General features: G+C 54.2%; 2 protein-coding genes across 7 annotated transcripts in view; both read right to left on the bottom strand.

Moving 5' to 3' along the window:
- LDB3 (LIM domain binding 3) overlaps positions 1 to 5,096 on the bottom strand; it is a 62,672-nt gene extending 57,576 nt beyond the window's left edge. For all 5 annotated transcript variants that reach the window (XM_039872294.1, XM_039872295.1, XM_039872296.1 and 2 more), the window contains exons 1-2: positions 4,950 to 5,096; positions 4,733 to 4,848 (exon numbers count right to left, since the gene is read on the bottom strand). In XM_039872294.1, the coding sequence (XP_039728228.1) occupies positions 4,733 to 4,825 (93 nt within the window). In that variant the 5' untranslated portion in view covers positions 4,826 to 4,848; positions 4,950 to 5,096. The remainder of the gene's footprint in view (positions 1 to 4,732; positions 4,849 to 4,949) is intronic.
- A 2,702-nt stretch (positions 5,097 to 7,798) lies between these two features.
- On the bottom strand, positions 7,799 to 18,357 carry OPN4 (opsin 4). Of its 2 annotated transcripts, XM_039872448.1 has the most exons (11): positions 18,214 to 18,357; positions 16,382 to 16,532; positions 16,139 to 16,166; positions 15,209 to 15,342; positions 14,652 to 14,855; positions 13,807 to 13,978; positions 13,216 to 13,380; positions 12,195 to 12,302; positions 11,099 to 11,279; positions 9,779 to 9,922; positions 7,799 to 7,837 (listed from the first exon to the last, which is right to left on the bottom strand). In XM_039872448.1, the coding sequence occupies exons 1-11, from the start codon at positions 18,355 to 18,357 to the stop codon at positions 7,799 to 7,801; spliced, it is 1,470 nt and encodes a 489-aa protein (XP_039728382.1). The 2 variants fall into 2 exon arrangements, with proteins under 2 accessions (XP_039728382.1, XP_039728383.1); XM_039872449.1 differs by lacking the exon at positions 16,139 to 16,166 and having other exon boundaries at positions 16,387 to 16,532.
- Between the last annotated feature and the right edge of the window lie 1,918 nt (positions 18,358 to 20,275).

The following is a 20,275-nucleotide window of genomic DNA, read 5'->3' as shown; positions in this document are numbered from 1 at the left end:
CCCCATGGCCCCACTCTCAACCCCATCCTGGCCCATAAACAAACCAGAGTCTTGCCAATGCTCAAAAACCTCTCCTCGAACGGAGGATTTTCAGGGCAATGAAAATACTCTGTATGATACTATAATGGTAGATGTATGTCATTACACATTTGTCCAAACCCATAGATTATACTAGAACAAGAGTGAACCCTAATGTCAGGGTGATAATGATATGTCAATGTATTCATCTGTTGTAATAAATGTACGACTCTGGTGGGGAATGTTGGCAATGGGGGAGGCTGTGCATACATAGGAGTAGGGGGTATATGAGAAATCTCTGTACCTTCCCCTCAATTGCTATGAACCTAAAACTGCTCTATGAAAATAATCTTTTTAAAAAACAAAGGGAAAAAAAAAAGCCTCTCCCTCCCCTGCCTTAGCTGCTCCAGCTGGTTCCTGTCATGTTTCTCTCTCTTTCTTTACCTCCGGGCTTCTCCAAGATGTGATCAGCAGAGCCTGCCTCTACTATCTCCCATCGCTCTCACACCCACCCATTTGGCTCTGGCCACCACCACTCCAAAGCCACTCCAAAGCCAGGGGTCACTGGTCCCTTCTCTAGCTGACCATACCCTTCCCTAGCCTTGTGAGTCACTCTCTTCTCCTCTCATCCAGGCCCATCCAGGCCCGTTCTGTCTCGGAAGTCACCTGTAGAATGCTCCCATGGGCACATCACTCTCGTTGGGCCCCAGAGAGCCCTGGGACACAGCAAAGTCTGCTTCACACCTCTCAAGATGGCTCCTGAGTAGAGGTGGAGCCTGGTTCCAGAGGGTCAGAGAAGCTGTGTTTGGGAATGGGAGGCTCTGGGGTGGAGGGCCTTTGAAATGATAAATAGCCCCTGGGTGAGTGGGGACCATGTAGAGACTCAGGGAACTAGGGAGACGTCTCCCAGGCTGGAGGGCCGCCCCAGCAGAGCCCAGCAGACCTTACTCAGGAAACCTCTTCATACTTGGCTGCTGTCCCACAAAGCCTTTAAACCTAGGGAGCCAAGGAGCTGCTCAGGAAGTTACTGGTGTCCTGTGTCTTGGCACAGGGCCTTGGAGGGTCCACTCCCCAGGACCCAGGACCTCGACCTCGTGCCTACTCCCTTCAGGGCCCTCACAGGGTCAGGCACAGCTCTGAGCACCAGAGAAGAAAAGCATGAGAGGAGGGGGCCTGGCCTGGCTGGGGGACCTCTAAGAATGCATTCCCCCGCTGTGGGTCTGTCTGCTATCATCACCATTTGTTCATGTGTTGAGGGAGGGGGGTACCCCAGCAGCCCCACAGGAGACCTCCAGAGACTTGCCTGACCTTCAAGGTGGCTATAAACAGCATGACCTGTCAGCACTGTGAGGCGCTGCCCAAGAAACAGCTCCAGCAGCCTCAGAATTCCAGGAATCAACAGCACAGTTGCCCCAGAATAGTCTCGGCCTTCCCCCTCCCTGGGGACCCTCTGTCCTCTATGTCCCCATTGTAGCTGGGAGAGTCTGATAAATACTGGAACAGAAAAACTGCAAAGGGCCTGGTCCTCAGGCAAGTCTGCTGGGCTGGTGGGTGGAGCAGAGAGACAGGCCCCACCCCAGGCTCAGCCCACCACTCCACCAATCTCACAACCAGTCCCTGAGGAAAAACAAATTTTCACAGGTACATGTTAGGAAGGACTCACAGAGGCACTATCCTCATTTTACAGATGGATAAATTGACACTCAGCAGGTGAACTGACTTTTCTAAAGTGACACAGCTGTGAGTAGCAGAGCCAAACAAAAGCACACACCTCTTCCATAAAGTTGAGGACCACAACATGTGCCAAGGGCAAGGCCCCAGACCGTGGCCCAGCCTCTGGCCTAGCAGTTGGGTGTGGGGTGGGGGCTGGGCCTTTGGAGCTACTCCCACCCCTCCCCCACATCCTGGAGAGCTGGCTGGGGTTGGGGGAGGGTGGAGATGAGAGGGCAGCTCATGTTGCAGGCCCAGCCAGCACCTGTCCAGGATAAATAAAGGCATTTCCCCCTCCACCCTCCAAGTCTCCCTCCTGAACCCCCTTCTCTGTGGGTCCTCAAGTTGAGACCCACTGAAGGGAGCCCTTGAGGGGCTGCTGCTGCCCCAAGGTTGATGCTATGGGGCCTGTGGGCAAGGTAGAGTGTGAATGGAGCTACCATCCAGCCTGCGGGTGGCCACCTTCTTACAGGAGGAGCGGCAGACTGCACCTACAGCTGTCAGAGGACAGACCCCGCTCAGTGCTTTTCCAGCCCCTAGCCAGAGGGGTGACGGGGCAAGAATGGGTGCTAGGGCTTACTACAGGAGGGGGCCCAACAGGAGCTCGTGCGCAAATTCAAGCCTCAGTTTGCTGACTCTGAAGCCTTGCCTGCCTGACTACTCCCTCAGGATTGCAGTGCATGTGCAGGGGGTGCCAGCCCCTACTGAGAATGAGCAGGCCCTGCCTCTGCTAATTCCCCCTCTGCAATAGTCACCTGAGCACCATTGCTTCCCGTGGGAAGTGGATCATGGCTGAGATGAGAGAAAGGTCTCTCCAGAGAGCTGTGGCCCTGCATCCCCTTGGGAGAGAAGTTCCTGGAGCAGACGGGCCTAAGGGCCCATTTACCACAGCCCTAGTGGGATAGCAGGCTGGCAACACCAAGCCTGGGACACCCAAGCTCTGGGTATCAGTAGCCCACCAGATGAGTTTATCAAGAGCCCTGGGGAGGCCCCAGTGTCCAGTTTAGCTTGCTCCATGGCCTTGGTGATTTGGGGTGTGCCCCTGTAGAAAGCAGAGATGTCATTATGCCCGTCCCCCAATGCCCTGCCTAAGCTGTGGGTTCTATTTTTAAAAGTCTCCCCTAGTCATTGGCTCCAGTACATCCTAATACACCCCCTCCCTGCAGTGAGAACATTCTTCCTGCTGTCTAGCTTAAGGTCCCTATGCTGCCCTTTAAGCCCTGAGCTAGCCAGGCCAGGTGGTACATAGACCTTGCGTGAGGTAATTGGCTATCCTGGGTGCCACTGAACCAGGAGGCTAATTCTCACCCGCAAGGATGAGACAGGGAGCACCAGGAGGAGGCCTTGAGGATGGTGGGGCTGGGAGAGAGTTGGGCTCAATCCCAAGTGTATGTGGCAGATGGACATATGAGAGTGAAGGTGGACAGCCCCTCATACAGGGAGGAGCCCTGTAACCATGGGTGTAGGAATTTTGCAGGGTCCTGGGGGGCGGGGGAGGCGTCCACTTGGGCTCAAATGCCCATGTGTCACCACATCATCAGGCAGGGTGTGCAAGTCTCTAGGTGTCCTTTTACCGTGGGACCCTGTGGTCTCCATGGCAGTGAGTCTGGAAGCGTGTGGACTCAGGTTAGAATGAGCCAGCTCCCCAATGGAAGGATAGAGGGCAAGTCCTTTTCCCTGGGCTGGAGCCAGGCCAGTGCCCTGCCCCAGAGGAATGTGGCCTCTATGCCCACATCACGTTCCACAACCAGGATTGCTTTTCCAATAGGGGCATTGGCTCCCTGCCCTCTCTGCTAAGCACTGGCCTTCCCTGGCTGCCTTCCTGTAACCATCTACCCCCAGGGCCCAAGGAAAGTTTCTGCTGCTCTGGAGAAAAAACTGTCTTCCTGTTCCCAGGTGGGCAGCAACCCAGACACTTCTGCCCATCATCCATCATCCTCCAGTAACAGCCTGGGGCCTCAGCCTGTCCCCTTGTGCCCACACCAGTACTGCTGGGGGCCACCTCAGCCTTATTCCACTAGGGCTTGTCTATTCCCTCGCACAACTCACAATCCACCCTGAGCCTCAGGGCCTTCAGCCCCAGCTCTGCTAGACTTGTTGGAGATTCCTTTTACTTGACATATGTTACATGAGCACCTACTATGTTCTAAGCCCTGGTGTAGGTGCTGGGGAGGCAGCAGTGGTTAAAACAGTCCTTTCTTATAGATAGCTTCCTCTCAAGCAGATCTAGCTTCTCGGCTCTCTGGGTTTCAGTGTCTCTAGAGGGGCAATAGAGTTACTTGGATATTCTCCAATGTTCCGTGACATCGCCATCAGGCGGTGCTGTTCCCTGATCACAGATACTGCAGGACATGGGTCATTTTCCCAGGTGAGCATGCAGAATAAGATGTAAGACAGGCAGACAAAGCAGCTGTGGGTGAATGGGTCCCTACCTTGGGCAGGTGAGGAGGAAGGCCCAGACTCATGAGGCCAGCCAGTGCAAGGTCCCTGGAAGGCCCAGGAAGGTGGGCTATTATCTTGGGTCTGGGATTGAGTGGCTGCTAGAGCCCAGTAACCTGCCCAATCCAGACCCAAGCCCTGATATCCAAGCCCTGATACGCAAGCTCTGATACCCACCTGTCACCTGTTAGGAGTCCTCTCTCCAAAGTAGTTGCTCACATCCAGAAAAATGTTCTGGGTTTGGGGGCATCCTGAGCCCACCCTGCTAAGGAAGGGCTTAGGAAGTTGCTGTCCTCTGTTCACTTGCCTACCTGCCCTGAAAACTTGGCACTTCCTTCTCTGCTCAAAATATCTGCCACTTGCTCATGATGTTTCACTCTCAAAACAGGCTGGCCAGTTCAGGTGGGTGAACAGCTGTGGCTGAGACCAGAGGTCTATAGTGGGCAGCATCCAGTTGGGCCCACTCCCAGCCCCCAGACTAAGGATGAGGCATGCTCTCTTTTTCAAGAGCCTTGGGGAAGGACATATGGATGGACACACACACACCCCTCTAAACACAACTTACCCGGGAGATAGTGAGCGGCATGTTGAAGTCCTTGCCTCCCTGCAGACGGAAGCCCCAGGGCCCAGGCCCAGTCAGGGTCACACTGTAAGACATGCTGGTGCTGACAGCAGCAGTCTCTGTGGACAAGGAAAGAGTGGAGTGAGAGAGTCCTCAGACACCCCGCCTCCCTAGCCCATACTTCTGCTCCTGCCCCCGACCCCCAAACCCCCGGCCTTGCCTGCTCTGTCTCTTGCTGCTGCCTGGCCAGGCTGCCCAGACTGCGTGGAGCTCCTGAGAGACTCCTAAGAATAGCTGGGAACGAATGCCATCGACACTGATATCTGCCCTCTGCTGCGCCCATAAATGGATTGTAACCCTACACTGTGCCCGCCCGCTTAGGCCTCCCAGCCGATCCACTGTGACTCACATGGCTAATATAGCCCCTGGGGAGAAGTGTCCAGCACCCACTACCCCCCAGGGGTCAGGATAGGGGACTGGCCGGTCAGTGATAATGCTCTTGCCTCCCTGCTCTCCTTGATCCCTCTGCCCTCTAGAGAGCCTAGATGCATGCACTCTCCCCAGCTGCACCCACACCTTTGCCCAGAACACCATAGCTGAGCTCCCTCGGGCAGGGGCTTTTCCACTTAGGTTATTGCTGCCCTGTGCTCACTTGTGAGAGTTTGTACCTTACCCGGTGTGCAGTCCTGATGATCCCTAGGACCAAGCTGAGCCTCCAGCTTGTCTGAACAGAGCTTCCATGCAAGAGACCAATAACCAGCCCAAGGTTGTCCAGCCATAAAAAAGATCATAATAGCAGCAGCTCTGGGTACAACCAAGCTCAGCTCCAGACCCTTCACTCCATGATCCCCTCAGATCTTGAAAGGCTACTGCCCTGGCAGGAACCAAGGATCAGAGAGGTTAAGTGACTTTTCCAAGGTCACACAGGGAGTGAACTCAGGCCACACTGGAGCATGGGCTCATTCTCATGGGACTCATGACAGATAACTGGCTTCCAGTGGGCACGGGTTCTTCCCAATGCTGGGTAGAGGGGTGGGCGGGTTGCGGGGAGGAGGCAGGGCGGGGGGATTGTGGGGAGTGGAGGGGTCCCGGCCTGCATCCCTTGGCACAGGGTCTAAAAGCAGGTTTGGGGCAGGCCCACACCCTTCAGACCCTCTAGGCGCCCAGCGGTTATTCCTGGCTCTCCTGTCTCATTTGTGTTCTGGAAAACTTGACAGCAGCATGGAAAGCTCCAGCTGCCAGTGTGGCACGCCAGGCCCTTGTGCCCTTTGTGCTGGAATGGCAAGGGGCAGGGAGGAGGGGAAGGGATGCCATCAGCTCAGCTGCTGGGACATAGGGCCAGAAGGGGCAGAGAAGGGAAAGCGTGTTTGATGTGTTCAGCCCGTAACCCAGAAACAGTGTGTTCTGGGAGGGAAGCCTAGGTACCTCGAGACTCCTGCCAGCATGGTCTTTGGCCCAGGATACTTCCAGAAACCCTTCCCCAGAAGAGACCCGAGGCCTTGGGTGGTCTGGAGATAGATTAAGGTCCACCCTGGCTCCTGGCTGGGGAAACTGAGACTCGAGGAAGGCAACTGGGCTGGCTGCTTTCTGGCCCTCCCGGAGGGCTCTGGCCTGAGCTGGGGCCCAGAGACTAAGTGCAGGGTGTGAGTAATTTCCCGGCTGCCAGAATCCTTCCTCACATTCTGGGCCTGGCACGTACAACATGCAAGGTAGAAGGAGTCCCCACATTATAAGGGCATTTGGTAACCTTCCCAAGGTCACAAAAATATCAACTAGAAGAGGCCAGAGAGGGACCTGTGTTCTTTCCTCTACTTCACTACCTCTGTCCTGTATCATGCAGCCCAGCCTGTCCTCTGCCAGGGCCTGGCCCAAGAGGCAAGCCACTCATGGCCAGCACCCAGCTCCTCCCCCAGGCCCCAAACCATCCATTCCTGACTCCAGCCTTACTCCCTTCCCTAGAGAGATCTGTCCTGCCAGCCTGGAGAGGAACCATCAGCAGGGCATGACCAGTATGGGGTAAAGAAGGAAGGGGAGGCCCAGGCTAGTCTATGCCTATAGCTGCAAGATCTTTCTCTGGACTTGAGAACCCACCTGATGGCTGATGCTGCCCTGGGGAAAGGGAGGGATAGTGGGAAGGATGCTCTTAAAGGGGAAGATCAGCCTCCCTCCTTGTACCCACAGGCTGGACGGGAGCCACTTCTTGGTAACAGCAGCTCATTTCAGGTGTGGGAATGGGGGCAAGTCTGGTCTTTGTCCCTCTTCCACTCTGTTTGAGATGGGGGCTTCAGGAGAGAGTCAAGAGGTGGGAATAGAGGGAGGGAAGGAAGAGAGGTCTAGGCATAAGAGGGCAGGCCTGGGGTTTCTCTCCCATTGAAGCATCAACAGATAGAGACCATACTTGTCTGAGACCTTTTCTGCTTTTTATTTTCCAATACCCTCTCAGAGCCACACAGCCCTGGGATGAGCTTAAACCACTGATTTGAGAGAAATCACAGATGCAGTGTACACAGGTGTGCTTGGTGTACATGCAAATATGTACATACGGGAGAGTGTGCCCGCAAATGTATGTGTGCACAAAAGTGTGGGCTGAAGTACAAACAGTACACTGCAGGGAGAAGCCAGAGGTGAGTAACAGTTTCCAGTGCCCGAAGATCTGTGCTCAGCTTCAACTGCTGGTTGTGGGAGACAGTGAGGCTTTCTGTGTAAGGGAAATGCCCAGCCTGGGTACAGAGGCAGCTCATAAATAGCTGGTGTGTCCCATCACCATTAGCATTGCCTGGACAATCACAGCACACAGCATTTGAGGAGAAGCAGACAGCTCCAGGAAGCAGAAGGGCCTGGGCTTCAGTCTTCAGGTTGAGCCTGAGATGCAGTCTGACGAGATGAGAAGTGGGTGTAGATCACTTTGCAGGGCAGGAGTTTTGTATTTCTAGGTGTGAATCCAGCATACCATGGGTGACAGGGCCACTTCCAAAGCTCACAGTCTCATGAGTGATCCTGGGTATGTGTGTGTGAGGGGTCGTGAGGGGGCTGGATGTGTCCCAGAAGAAAAGGAGAGCCCAAGTTGCCCTACATCCTAGGGTCTAGGCTGGGGAGCAGCTCCTTGGTCTGAAAACAAACAGCGCACACCTGTTTAGCCTAATGAATGACCCTGTAGGCACAGTCTCCTCTGTGTTTAGGGTCACCAAGTAGTGAAGGGAGGTTGCATGGAGGGCCAGGTTGTACCCTTGGTCAAGGATGGGCCTTCTCTGAGACTGCAGGCAACTCGGCCTGGAAGGTAGAGTCAGCAGTCTAAGACTGTCTTCAGGATGTCCCCCTGGGATGTCTCCCAGGTTCACAGGCTCCTGGGGTACAGACTGAGCTCTCCTCACCTTATCATCCAGTTCTCCTCTTCCCTCCACTCCTCTTCCACATGCCTGCACTCTAGCATCTCCTCTCTCCCTACTACCTTAAATGTCTCATTCCTTGCCTGTCCCTATAGCAGTGGCTTCCTCTGGTCTCCCTGCAGCTCATTCCATTCAATCTGTCCTTCCCCAGCCACTATAGAGGCTCCCAGTTACCCTACAAAGCTGACCCAGCCTCTAATAGGGCCCCATCTAAGTCCTCCAAGGGTTCCTTGTCCCCCAGCATCATGCCTAGAGACGCCCCTGGCCAGTACCTGAGGGGGTCTTCCCACAGCTCCTACTACCTCCGGCCACTCTCTCTTCTCCTACTTTCCCACTGTCAGCTCCCAGGTTCCCTTTGGTTGCCTCTGAGGTCACAGAACAACACGCTGTTCCAGGACACTGAGTTCCTCTGTGCCCCACTGCATTCGCATGGGCACAGTCTGGACCCCTCGACCCCAACCCCATCCCGCCTGGCAATCCCCCACTTCATCTCCACCTTCCCTGGGGTGCCCTTGAGGACTTGCCTCTGCTTTCAGCACCCTGTGTGCTGATACCTCGATGGCAGTGCTTATCACATGTTAGGTGACTGCTGATGTGCAATCCCTCTCTGCACAGTGCCCCACCCCAGCTCAGTAGTCTCCCTAGGACAGGCATTGTGCCTTTTGTCATTGCCCCACCAGTCTGGGGGTCACAGCCGAGCCTCTGTCCTGGCCTCTGTGTCCATGCACAGTGCCTGGGCTCAGGGCTGGGGAGTGAGTCCCCTTGGGGCTGGAGCATCAGTGGAGGATTCCTGGGATACTAAAGCTAGGGGAGGCAGGGGCTCTACAACCATAGGGAGTAGCCCAGAGCTCCCCCTCTCTGGGACATGCGGGGGAACAGCCTTGGAAAAGGAAAGCAGGAAAGTGTCTCTGGCCTTGGGCTTGCTGGGAAAGCCCAAGAGAGCCCGGGAGCTGGGGGTGTTGTGCTGGTGTGAGTGGAAGGCCAGGATGGGGAGCTGTCAGCTGAGGGGGAGAGGCAGCCTCAGGGCCTGTGCCCATGGCATTTCCAGCATTCCAGAATATGGCCTCTAATCACCATCGACATTCCATTCCATAGGCACTTGGGCTGACAGCTGGCCTTCTTTTAATAGCCACAAGTATTCTGGGTGACATCCTAATCTCAGGGCATTCATAGCGAGCACATACACAGCTTGCGGCACCCCTACCCAGATATGTCCAGCCTCCCATTGCACACCACATACTTGGTCACATGCACAGCTTAGAGAAGACACATTAGGGTACACTCAATCCCATTCCCTGTGGTGTCACAGTGACAGAGAGCATGTACTGGGAATATGGTCACACACACTTACACACATGCATATACCTGTCATAGGACAGCAAGGCCACCACCATCTGCTACCTACGTGCAGTTAGTCAATCACACACAGACACTCTCAGGTGTAGTCACAGACCACACTCAGGCCTGCTCAGAGCATCTAGGAGTAACAGACCCCCAGGCCTTCCAGGTTGGCAAGGGAAAGCTGGGAGGTACAGAAAGGGGGAGATTCTCAGAGGGCATCGGCCCTGCCCATGAGAACAAGCTCCCCATTTCATGGCCACTCCCTGGGCTACTTGCCTCTATCCCACCCCTTTACAGATTGGCAGGTGCTGGGCCCAATCACCTTCCTGGGAGCCTCTGCTTCATATCCCTGGGGCTTGGGAGGGGCCTTGGCTTCCACATCCTCCAGGTCCTGACCCCAGAGGGATGGGCCACTCACTTGCTGCGCAGTCCCCCACGTAGCTGCTGCCTCCGTGTCCGTCCAGCCCTGGGGGAGGTAGGAGAGTCACTGTGAGGTGAGAAGGACATTCTATAGTCTTGCTCCTGCCTTCTTCCCCACGAGGACTTACTCCATCCTCCCCATGATATTCACTGGGGTGAGGCCCATGACACTGCACAGGGTTGCTGGTCACCAAATCCCTGCAAACTGTGAGTGCATGTGCCAGGTTATGTGTGTGTGTACATGCTTGCACATACTCGTATACCTTCTAAAGCATGTGGGATGGGTACGTCTTAATGAGGGTCTAGACCTCTGTTAACAGAAAAGATTCACTCCTTGGTGTCTTTTACTACAGTGATTCAGGGAAGGGACCTCTGACAGCTCTTCCCTCAGCCCTTTAACTGAGATTTCCAGGGATGGGGGCAGTGGGAGGTGTTCAGCTGAGGCTCTTGGTGAGGCTCACAGTGGGACCTGTAGGCACAATATGGAGGAGGCCAAGTGTGGCTGGGGATGGGAGCATATGGTGTAGGGGACATCAGAGGGCATAATAGCTCCAAGCCCTAAGGAGGGACTGGCAGGCTAGTAGCTCCCAGGACTGACAACAACTATGGGGTTGGCATCTACTCATGGGCACCCTAGCCAGTTTTGGATGTAGAGATGATTTTTCCCCTTTCAGAGGAGGGGATAAAGGCTCAGAGAGGGTGAGTGACCTGCCCAAGCTCACACAGTGAGCACATGGTAGAACTTAGGCTTGAACCCGGGTACCCTGACTCTAAGGCCAGTGCTCCTTCCTCTGTATCTTGTGGGCTCTTCAAGGCTCCCAGGAGGAGGGGGCTTAATGCTGAGAACAAGAGGCCCTGAGCTAGCTCCTGTCTGTCTCTCTGGAGGCTCATATGGGGCCAGAAATGCTAGTCTTTTCAATCTGTGGCTCTAAAGGGTAGCGCCAGAAAAGAGATGTCCTGGAGCTGGAAGACCCATGTTTAGTCCTGGCTTTGCTTCTGAGTGATGTTGGGCCAACTCATTGCTTCTCTGGCCCCAGTGCCCTACCTGCCAGAGGTGATGGTGCATGGAAACGCTGTAGGGAAGTTGGGAGGGGTTCTTCCAGCCAGCATCCCAGGGTCCTGAGGTTCCCTGAGTCTCAGAGGCAGCCCTGCCTGGATGGAGGCCTGAGGATGGTTTGGTTGAGGAAGAGATGGCCAGCAAGTGAGGGCCCAGCATTCTTACCATCTCACTCTCAGATCCCAGGGATGCCTGGCGCCTCCGTCTGGAGATCCAGCTGAGGTCCGAGGCCTGGCTGCTCAGTGTGGAGCGGTGGGTGGAACGGTAACTGGTGTATGGGCCAGTGTGCTGGCCTGACATGCCCAGCAGCACCCCAAGGCAGGGCAAATGCTGGGCTATGGCCATTCTGCAGGAATGGCACAGCTGGTTAGAGCAGAGGAGATGGACAGACAGACATGAAGAGATGAGGATGGATAGACAAACTGATACAAGGATAATGGAAATGAACTGATAGCCACTGGGGAAAGAGGGTGATTCAGACAGTAGGTTTATGAGGACAGACAGACAGATGATAGAGTGATAGGCAGTGATGAGGAAGGACAGATAGGTGCTGGAGTGAAGGAAACTGACAGGGCTGGGAATGGACAGAGAGATGCTGGGGCCATGGGCATGGAAGGAGAGCCTTAGGGTAGCAGATCCAGCCAGGTGCTCGGCTCCAGCCCTCAAGTGGCTGGCCCAAGACACATCTCTGTGAATGGGAACCTCTGAGCTGGATCGGGTAAAGCCTGCTGGTCACCTCAGCAGGGAAGTGAGTTACTGACACAACCAGACAAAAGGAAGCACTGAAGCCCCTCTGGTGAGAGAGGCCAGTATGCTAGGATTCTATCAGCAGAGAGCACTCTGGGCCTGAACCATCCCCAGGGCTTTGCCAGGGCCCTTGAAGTGTAGCTAGCTCTCCCTGCTGTGGTCTCTCCAGGATGTCACTGTCTGGGAGCTTCTCTTTATAGGGGGCAGCACTGCTGATCAGCCAAACTGGCTGCCTTTCATCCTCGGCTCCAAAAATCGCTAGTTAGGGATGGACACTGTCCAGGGAGCCCTGATGTCCCTTCAAGCTGAGCCCCCTGGAAAGCTGGAGCAGCAAAGGTGACACAAGCTCCAAAATCAATCCAGTATCACTGGCTACTCATAGCTGCCAGAGGCTCCCACCCAATGTATATACAAGAGACAGGAAAGATGGTGGATCTCTGCCCCATTCACAGGCCTCCATGGCCATGAGGGTACATCTGGGCACCTGGGACTAGGGCCTGGAGGAGGGCTGCACCTGTACTTGGGGTGGGTGATGGCGTAAATGATGGGGTTGTGGATGGCAGAAGCCTTGGCGATGATGGCTGGCACCGAGTTCATGTAGGGCGTCAGGACATGCGAGTACCTAGAATAAAGAAGCTGTGGTCCCCCTGCCAGATGGCCCTCCTTGGTGACTCCACAGCCCACCACCCTCTCAGGAATCTTCTTCCTCCAGGCCAGGCTCTGCCAGGGGCACAGCCCAGCCTGGCCCAAACCAGCACGGCCAAGTCAGCCCCATGAGAGAAACTGCAGTGCTGGAAAGAATTCTGATCTGAGGCGAGTGGGAACCCAGAGAGCCATCAAGGGAGAGGCTGGGAGGAAAGTATGCCAGGTTGGGGGTTTCATTGTCCCCTGGAACCTGTGCTGCTGGCAATAAACCCTCTCCATTCCCAATGACCCTCTGCTCAGCGCTTCCCATGCCCCAACCCAAACCTGATGCCCGTAGCTCCCCGGGTTCTCTGAGAGTAACTTCACAGGCGGGTCCACCAGGGGACCGTTTCTGTACAAGGAGAACTCATACTTAAATACTTCCAAGGATTAATAGCTCTCCCTATATCAAAAGTGCTTCAGAAGTCTGGCCTACGTCCATGCTGCTGCAAATGTCAAAGTCCTCGGACTCTTGCCACAAAGGACTGGAGAGCAGAAGGTGAGCAGAACCACTGGCTGTGTGCCCGGGTGAAGAGGGAACCAGAACCTCAGGGAGAGCCATGTATTCCCAAGGGGTCGGGCAGGACCTGGTAGCCCTTACAGGCCCTCAGGCCAAATCCAATGTAACCCAGAGCTCCCCCAGCATGTGTCCTAATGCCTCTAGGAACCAGGCAGGCCCAGCTCTGGTGAATCATCTTACCACAGGGGGAGAAGAAGGCTGTGAGGCTAGACTTAATGTGTGAGGACAGCTGGCTTCAGCTTGGACTGGGGAGGGATAGGCTGCCCTAGGGCCCCTTTACCCCTCTCCCACCAATTCAGCCCCCTCACTCAACCCCTTAGCCATTGCTTACCCAGCAAAGGCCATCAGGGCCACAGTGGAGTAGGGGGCCCAGGAGAGCACGAAGAGAAGGATGACCAGCAGCACAATCTTAGCCATTTTCCACTCGCTCTGTAGCCGCTGTCGTTGCCGGGGCAACTCACTGAGGCCCTCGCAGGCCCCAAAAGTTTGGAGAGCCCTAGGAAGAGTGCAAAGTTGGGTCTGGCCCCATTTGAGTTGCAGTGAGTGCCAGGGTCATGGCCACTGTTGGGGAGCCTCCCTGGACCTGGCCATCCCTTCTAGTGCAGGCAGCCTCAACACCCATAAAGTTCTCCATTATATCCAATCTAAGCTGCCTCCCTGGGGTTCCACTGGCGGTATCCTCTCTGCCCCCTAGACCCTCTACATGCCTAAAGGTCCCCTCTTGAGAAGATTGTGTTTCTTGGGGCTCCTGTAGGCACCAGGCTGTGCTGGTCTCTAGGCATCTACCCAATAAGCACAGGTGCTCAGTTTGTCTTTGCCCATCTGGAGCTGGAAATGCCCTGGGGTGGGTACAGATTTGAGCCTCTGGCAAAGGGGCATGACCCCTCTCCCATCTAGCCCCTCCTCCGTGCCCAGCTCTTACTGGCCTGTCTCCCGGATAGCCCTGAAGATGAAGATGTAGCAGTAGATGATGATTAGCAAGGGAAGGAAGAATACGAAGCAGAAGAGCAACATGGTGTAGGCACGAACTGATGGTGTGAAGCTCATGTAGTCCCAGGAACAGGAGGTCAGCAACCCCTCGGGCACATAGGCACCTGGGAGCCAGGAGCAAGGGCTCAGTGTTCTGGATTGCGCTGACTTGGGCTTCTCATTCAGCAGGGACTTTGGACGTGCGGTCTGGGATCTTAGAACACTGGCCCTAGCCCCAGCCCTGCTCAGTGCAGGGAGGAAGCCAAGGCACATGAAGGAGAACTTGCCAAGACTGTTCTGGCAGGGACACTAGCTCAGGAGACAGCTGGCAAAGCCCACTGCTGCCTGTTCTTGCCGGTTTGGAGCAAAGACTTCACCAGAGCCCCAGGGTCCTACTCCCCCAGGTTTTAGCCAGCTTCCTGGTCCCACCAGGAAGGGTTTTACCAGAAGCGTGGGTGCCTTGCTGCTAAACTTCGTATCTGATGAGGCCTCACACCCCAACCCGTCTGACTTACTGCAAACTCAGCATCAGATGGACTTGTCACTTCCTACCACCCAAGAACCATGTCTTCCCCTCTGTATTGAGGGATGGGAGCCCACGTCATTCTCTGATAGCTGATGGTGCAGCTTCAGTATTCCCTGCTGCTAGTCATACCCCCTGAATGTCGACGTGCATTGAGGCCCAGGCAGTTCCCTGACCCCTCCTGCCAGCCGGTCAACCCAAGTCTACCAACCTGCCCCTCGAACATGCCCCTCCCAGACTATCTTCCCCTCCTCCAATTCCCCCAGCCCACTTACTCCAGCCAAAGAAGGGTGGCAGACTCCAGGCCAGGGCGTAGAGCCAGACACCCAGCAGAACAAGCGCTGCCCGCCTCTTGGACACCACCCCGATGGCAGCCAGTGGGCGTGTGATCACCAGGTAGCGGTCCAGGGCGATAGCCGTCAGGGTAATCATGGAGGTGATGCCAAAGAGAGCACCACAGAAGGCATAGAACTCGCAGCCTGTGGGCACAGCTCCTTGACCTCAGCCCTTGGCAGGAGACCATCATGTATTCCAAGGGAGAAAGGGTCTGAGGATGGCATGTATTTGGCTCCTGCCCTCACCTCTAAGAAAAGCAGCCTGAGGCCCTCTGCACCTTGCCTACTTGCCACATCTGGCAGAGGCTGGTGGAGGCCTCAGGACTGAAACCTGAGTCTTCCCTGTTGCTCATTCACGGGATGAGGACAGCTACCCACTCCCTGCCAAGGAAGAGTAAATCACCTCCTCATCCGCGCCACCCCACATCATGGGTGGGCATCCGCTGCCATAAATCTCCCCCTCCCACCTCCAGCAAAAGGGAGCCCTGAGTGTCTACCTGCCTGCCCAAAGAGCCACCGCTTATAGAGGCTGCTGATGAAGACGACGGGAGCCTGGGTGAAAGACATGAGGAAGTCGCTCACTGCGAGGTTGATAATGAACATGTTTGCAGGTGTCCTGAGGCCTCTGCTCCTGTGAGGGGTCAGAAGCTGTCAGGAGGTGCTTCTGCTGGGGAGCCTCCCTCTATTACACATGCACACATGCACACATGCACACATGCACATACACACACATGGACATGTACACACAGACCCATGCACATGCACACTTATGTATGCACACAGACACGAGCTGCTGGGCCATCTGCTGCCCAGCAAGTACTAGCCAAACAGCTCTGGTGCCTGGCAGTGCAGTCTGAGAATTGAGACCCTTATCTTTTGAGGGTGGTTCCCTCAGAATGAAGCGGAGAGCAATATCTCTCCAGGGCTGCTGCTCCGCTCAGCAGAAGCTGTGTTTTTTGTGGCATCCATTACTTCTTTTCACCTCTGTATCTCCTCTGCATGACCTATACTCTCTCCTTGGACACACCCTCATTTTTCTGAGCCCCTCAAGGCGAAGTTCTCCCAAGTGTCTTCTCCCTAGGCTCCTCTTTCCATGTGCCCAGACTGTACCTCCTCCCTCTGGCAGCCTTCTCATCTCCATTCTTCCAGTGTCGTGGTCTGGGCCCTGCTCAGCACAACTATGTCTGCATTCCTCACCGTCAGGGGTGGCAAAGGACAATGGAACTGAGGATTATGCTCCATGGACTAGGTTCCTTCATAAACCTCATCTCCTGTAGCCATCCATCTTCATATCTACTCCCGCCCCCATTTTCCAGATAAGTTCACTGAGGCTCTCACTCATGGTGTGGTTTGCTCCAGATCATAAAACTCAGCAAGCGGCACAGCCAGGATTCAAACACATGTGCTGGGCACTGCATTACATGAACTTAATCATTACATTGACTCCATGAAGTAAATCACAACGCCATTTTGCAGACAAGATACGTGGTCTCAATGAGGATAAATGACTTGCCCACAGTCATTTCAGCTAATAGGTGATAGAGCCTGGGTTTCAATTCTCTCCCTGCCTATCTCAGCCATTCAGCCTACAAATAGGGCAGGTGTGGAAGGAAGGGGTGGTTGCTGAGGGGCTTGAGGACTCAGGGCTGCTCTTTGAGGCATAGAGAGGATGCACCTGCAGAAGGTATAGATGACCGTCAGATTGCCCAGCATCCCTGTGAGCCCCACCAGCAGGATCACTGTGCCTAGGGTGTAATGGGCGTGGTCCGGAACATCGACTGTGGGAAAGGGGACCCAGGCAGCAGCCTGAGATCCAGCTGCCTGTAGAGAGACAGAGAAACAGGGCATCACGTAACCCTGTCACCTTCAAATAGTCCTGAGAAAGAGGGGTTAGGGTTCCCGGTGTGGAAGGTGTAGAAACTGAGGCTCAGAGTGCCAAAGTCACTTACCCACATAGCTAGAAAGTAGCTGAGCTGGAAAGGAAATGTAGGTCTTCCTAAAGTCGAGCCCAAGCTCCTAAACCATGGCACAGAGGCATAAGGCTTATAGGAGTGGGCTCAGATCACCTGTTGGAGGCTGGTAGAACAGACTGACATGTCTGGCAATTGGGGACTCTACCTTTCATTGAGGGGAAGGCAGAGCCAACCCTTAGATGGGTTCCTCTCTGCTATATGGGCCCTGTCCCAAGTGCCAAGACAGTCAGCAATAGTATTCCAGGCACCCTCAACTCTGGGATGGAGGAGTGGGGTGGAGTTCCTCTCCTCTGAGATGCCATGCCCTCCCAAGTTTCAAAGAAGTGGTTGTATTCTCCTAGAATATATCTGGGTAGGACGGGTATGAAAGAGGGAAAGAATTCCCCTTTATAAAGAAAGTTTAATGATATCACTTATATGTGGGATATAAACCTAAAAGCAACAAATGAACAGGATAAACAGAGACTCATGGACATGGACTATAGACTAGTGGTTACCAGAGGGTAGGGGGTCGGGGGAGAGGGGAGGTAGACGGGGTAAAGGGGGTCAAATATGTGGTGATAGAAAGAAATCTTAACTAAGGGAGGTGAACACACAGTGTAAATATATATAATGCCTTATTGTTAAAGGTATATTGAAAACTGTTGATTTCATTAACCAATGTCACCCATAAAAAAAAGGGAAGAAAGAAAGAAAGGAAGAAGAAGGAAGGAAGGAATAGCTGAAGGAAGGAAGGAAGGAAGGAAGGAAGGAAGGAAGGAAGGAAGGGAAGAGAAAGAAAGAAAGAAAGAAAGAAAGAAAGAAAGAAAGAAAGAAAGAAAGAAAGAAAGAAAGAAAGAAAGAAAGAAAGAAAGAAAGAAAAAGTTAGTTTAGGCTTTCCAGAGTCACTACAGGAGGGTATGATACTGTGAAGCCAGTACAAAGAGATTTAAAGACACCTCCTTTCCCAGCTTCTTTTCAAGGGAGTGGTTTATTATTTATCCTGCCCTAACCCCTATAGCCACCAGAACCTTCCCATTTTGTCCAGAACCTAGGCCAGCATTCCAGGGTCCAGAGGGTACCCTCGGTCTTCCCCAGTTAATGGTGGAGTTGGTGGATATGGCCCTGGGATCCTGACTAGAATCATGGAGGCAACAGAACACACCCAATGCCCCATTATGGGCTGGACAAATCCAGAAGTCTAGTGTATGCCTTCTTCTCTTGAAGGCTCCATGGGGGTATCTAACCACTCTCAGAAAAGAGTGGATGTAGCCAAGGGCAGATCTGGGCCATTCCAGCCCTTTGTCCTTCAAGACTGGTCTTTCTATTCCTCGGATGCTCTCTTCAAGGAAAAATATGGTCCACACTCTCCTCTAGTGGCCCATATGTGTAGGACAGGCTCAGAGAGGTCCACTGACCTCTGCCCAAAACCCCACAGTAGAGCACAGGCCTTTTTTATCTCCCTGTCTAAGCCCCTGCGTGTCTCCAGGTCAAGGATCAGGATAGGGGAGGGAAGGCTATATGCCTGCACATGCTTGCCCCAGGCTTACCGTGGGACTGATGGGCAGAGGTTGGTCCAGGCTGGAGGCGCTGCTCGGGGAACTGTCCCACCTGCTGGGTGAGGCTGGGGTGGCCATGCAGCTGGGCTCCTGGGCTGGGTCCAGTGGGACTCTTGGCCCCACGGGAAGGTTCATCCTGAGGTAGGGTGGTCCTTTCTTGAGCACACAGAGACGTCAAGAGCACAGAGCACTCAGGATGTTAGCTGTGCCCAGCCTCCCAGCTTTCCTCCATACTCAGCACTCCTGTCTGGTTAGCCAGCCTCCTGCTCCTGCGACCAGCGTGGACCCAGCTTGGGGCTGGTGACTGATCTGTGTCCAATGAAGCACAAAGGAAAAGAGAGTGTCACGGTTGTGGTGACTCAGAGCCACAGGTTCTGTTTCCACCTTTAAGAGCTGAGAATACACATACCCAGTTGCCCGGTGCCACCGCCCCCTCAGACACAGGTCCCTGATGATAGTGGAGTGTGTGTGTGTGTGGTGTGTGTGTGTGTGCGTGTGTGTGTGTAATTGTGTGTGGGGGAAATTGTCACCCCAAATAGCATACTTCGTCCTCCCTTCTGACTGGACTCTCTTTCTTCCCTGAGTTCATCAAGAACAGCTTCTGCCACCCCCCAAAATCCCAGGGCTGTCCAGTGGGCAGGTGAATTTTTGGAGCCCCAACTTCACCCTTTCCACAGGGTGCCGTACAATCACATCCAGCCCACATGAGCCTGTGTGTGTGTGTGTGTGTGTGTGTGTGTGTGTGTGTGTGTAAGAGAGAGAGAGAGATCTTACAATCAAGGTGAGATCAGATCAGAAACCTTTTTATAAAGTATAACAGCAAAAAAAAAAAAAGCATCAAAAACACAAAGTTGATAGAGACCTGGGAGCTTACCTAGGTCTGCTGAAGTCCTGGCCCAAGACAAGTGAATGTCAGAAGTGGAGGGGACCCCAGGTGTGCATTTTGCCCCCTTGGAAGAGGCAGCAGGAGCAGAAGCTTTGAGCCCCAGAGCTGAAGAGGGTGGAAGGTGTGAATACTTTCTACGGGGGGTGGTCTCCTAGCTTCCAGGAATGTCCCACTTGGGAGCTGTGTCTTGAGGCCCAATGCTGAGATTCGTGGAGCCCTTGAGTGGAGAGATATGTCATCTCTTCTTTCAGGGGTCCCCCACCCCCGCGGTCTTCACAATTTTCCTAGAGCTGCAGATTTGGGCTGGGGATGGCTGCACCCACACTCAGAGAGAAGCTATACTTCCCACAGGTGCCAACTCGCTGTTCAGATGCACGTTCTCTTCCGTTCAAGGTATTCAATTTACAGAGGTTCACCTTGGGTGGTGGGTGAGGCTGAAGGACTGGCTTCACTTCCTCTCCTTAAAGCCCAGCATGGACTTACCAACTGCAGGCTTTCGAATATGGGCATTTAACTATTAATCTCAGCTGGAAGCAATTCTGAACCAACTTAAAGTCCCATTCTACATCAGACTTCACTTTCAACATGATAATTAGGAGGGAATGCAGGTCAAGTAGCTAGCACCAGCCTGAAGTGTTTGTCAGATGGATAGTCAAAAAGGGATCACACACCCAGAGCACCACAGGCCTTAAAGCAATGCCTAAAATCCCAAAGAATTGAATCCCCAGGCCTGGAGCCTTCCCAAGCCCATATCTGCTTATGGTGTCCTTTCCCCATGGTTGACACCTAGCCACCCTCAGGGGTGACGGTGATGTTCCCCCATTTTTTCCTGTGCTGTAGCTCCTCTGTGGAGGGCCCACCATGGCCCACTTGCTCATCACACACATACACAGAGGCTCATCTGGGCACCCCTACACCTGCCCAGAGCCTGTTATCCAGGCTGAGCCAGGAGGGCCGTGTGGGCAGCCTCAGCTTCCAAGGACAGAGTGTTGAACCATACCCCAGGGCCACCACTGCCCAAGCTGTTCATGCTGTAAGCCACAGGTTGGGGAGCCCCTGACCTTCCACTGCTTTTCTCAGACTAGGTGGCTCCTGTCTTCCCAGGTACCCAGCTCTGTCCCTGCCTCTAAACCCCACTTCTGCTCCCCACTCTGCCCTTATGTCTCT

This window comes from Pteropus medius, unplaced genomic scaffold (assembly GCF_902729225.1).
Source record: "Pteropus medius unplaced genomic scaffold, Ma_sr-lr_union100, whole genome shotgun sequence".
NCBI lineage: Eukaryota > Metazoa > Chordata > Mammalia > Chiroptera > Pteropodidae > Pteropus > Pteropus medius.
This window is presented reverse-complemented; position numbering and strand designations above follow the sequence as displayed.

What these genes read in the sequence shown, in the direction of transcription:
- OPN4 (XM_039872448.1), bottom strand. Translation starts at nt 18,357, where the DNA reads ATGAACCTTCCCGTGGGGCCAAGAGTCCCACTGGACCCAGCCCAGGAG. An exon ending in GGAGTCAATGTAATGATTAA is followed by an intron (nt 15,343 to 16,138) that starts GTTCATGTAATG and finishes GACCCCTCACAG; the next exon opens with GAGCAGAGGCCTCAGGACAC. An exon ending in GCCACCCTTCTTTGGCTGGA is followed by an intron (nt 13,979 to 14,651) that starts GTAAGTGGGCTG and finishes CCTGGCTCCCAG; the next exon opens with GTGCCTATGTGCCCGAGGGG.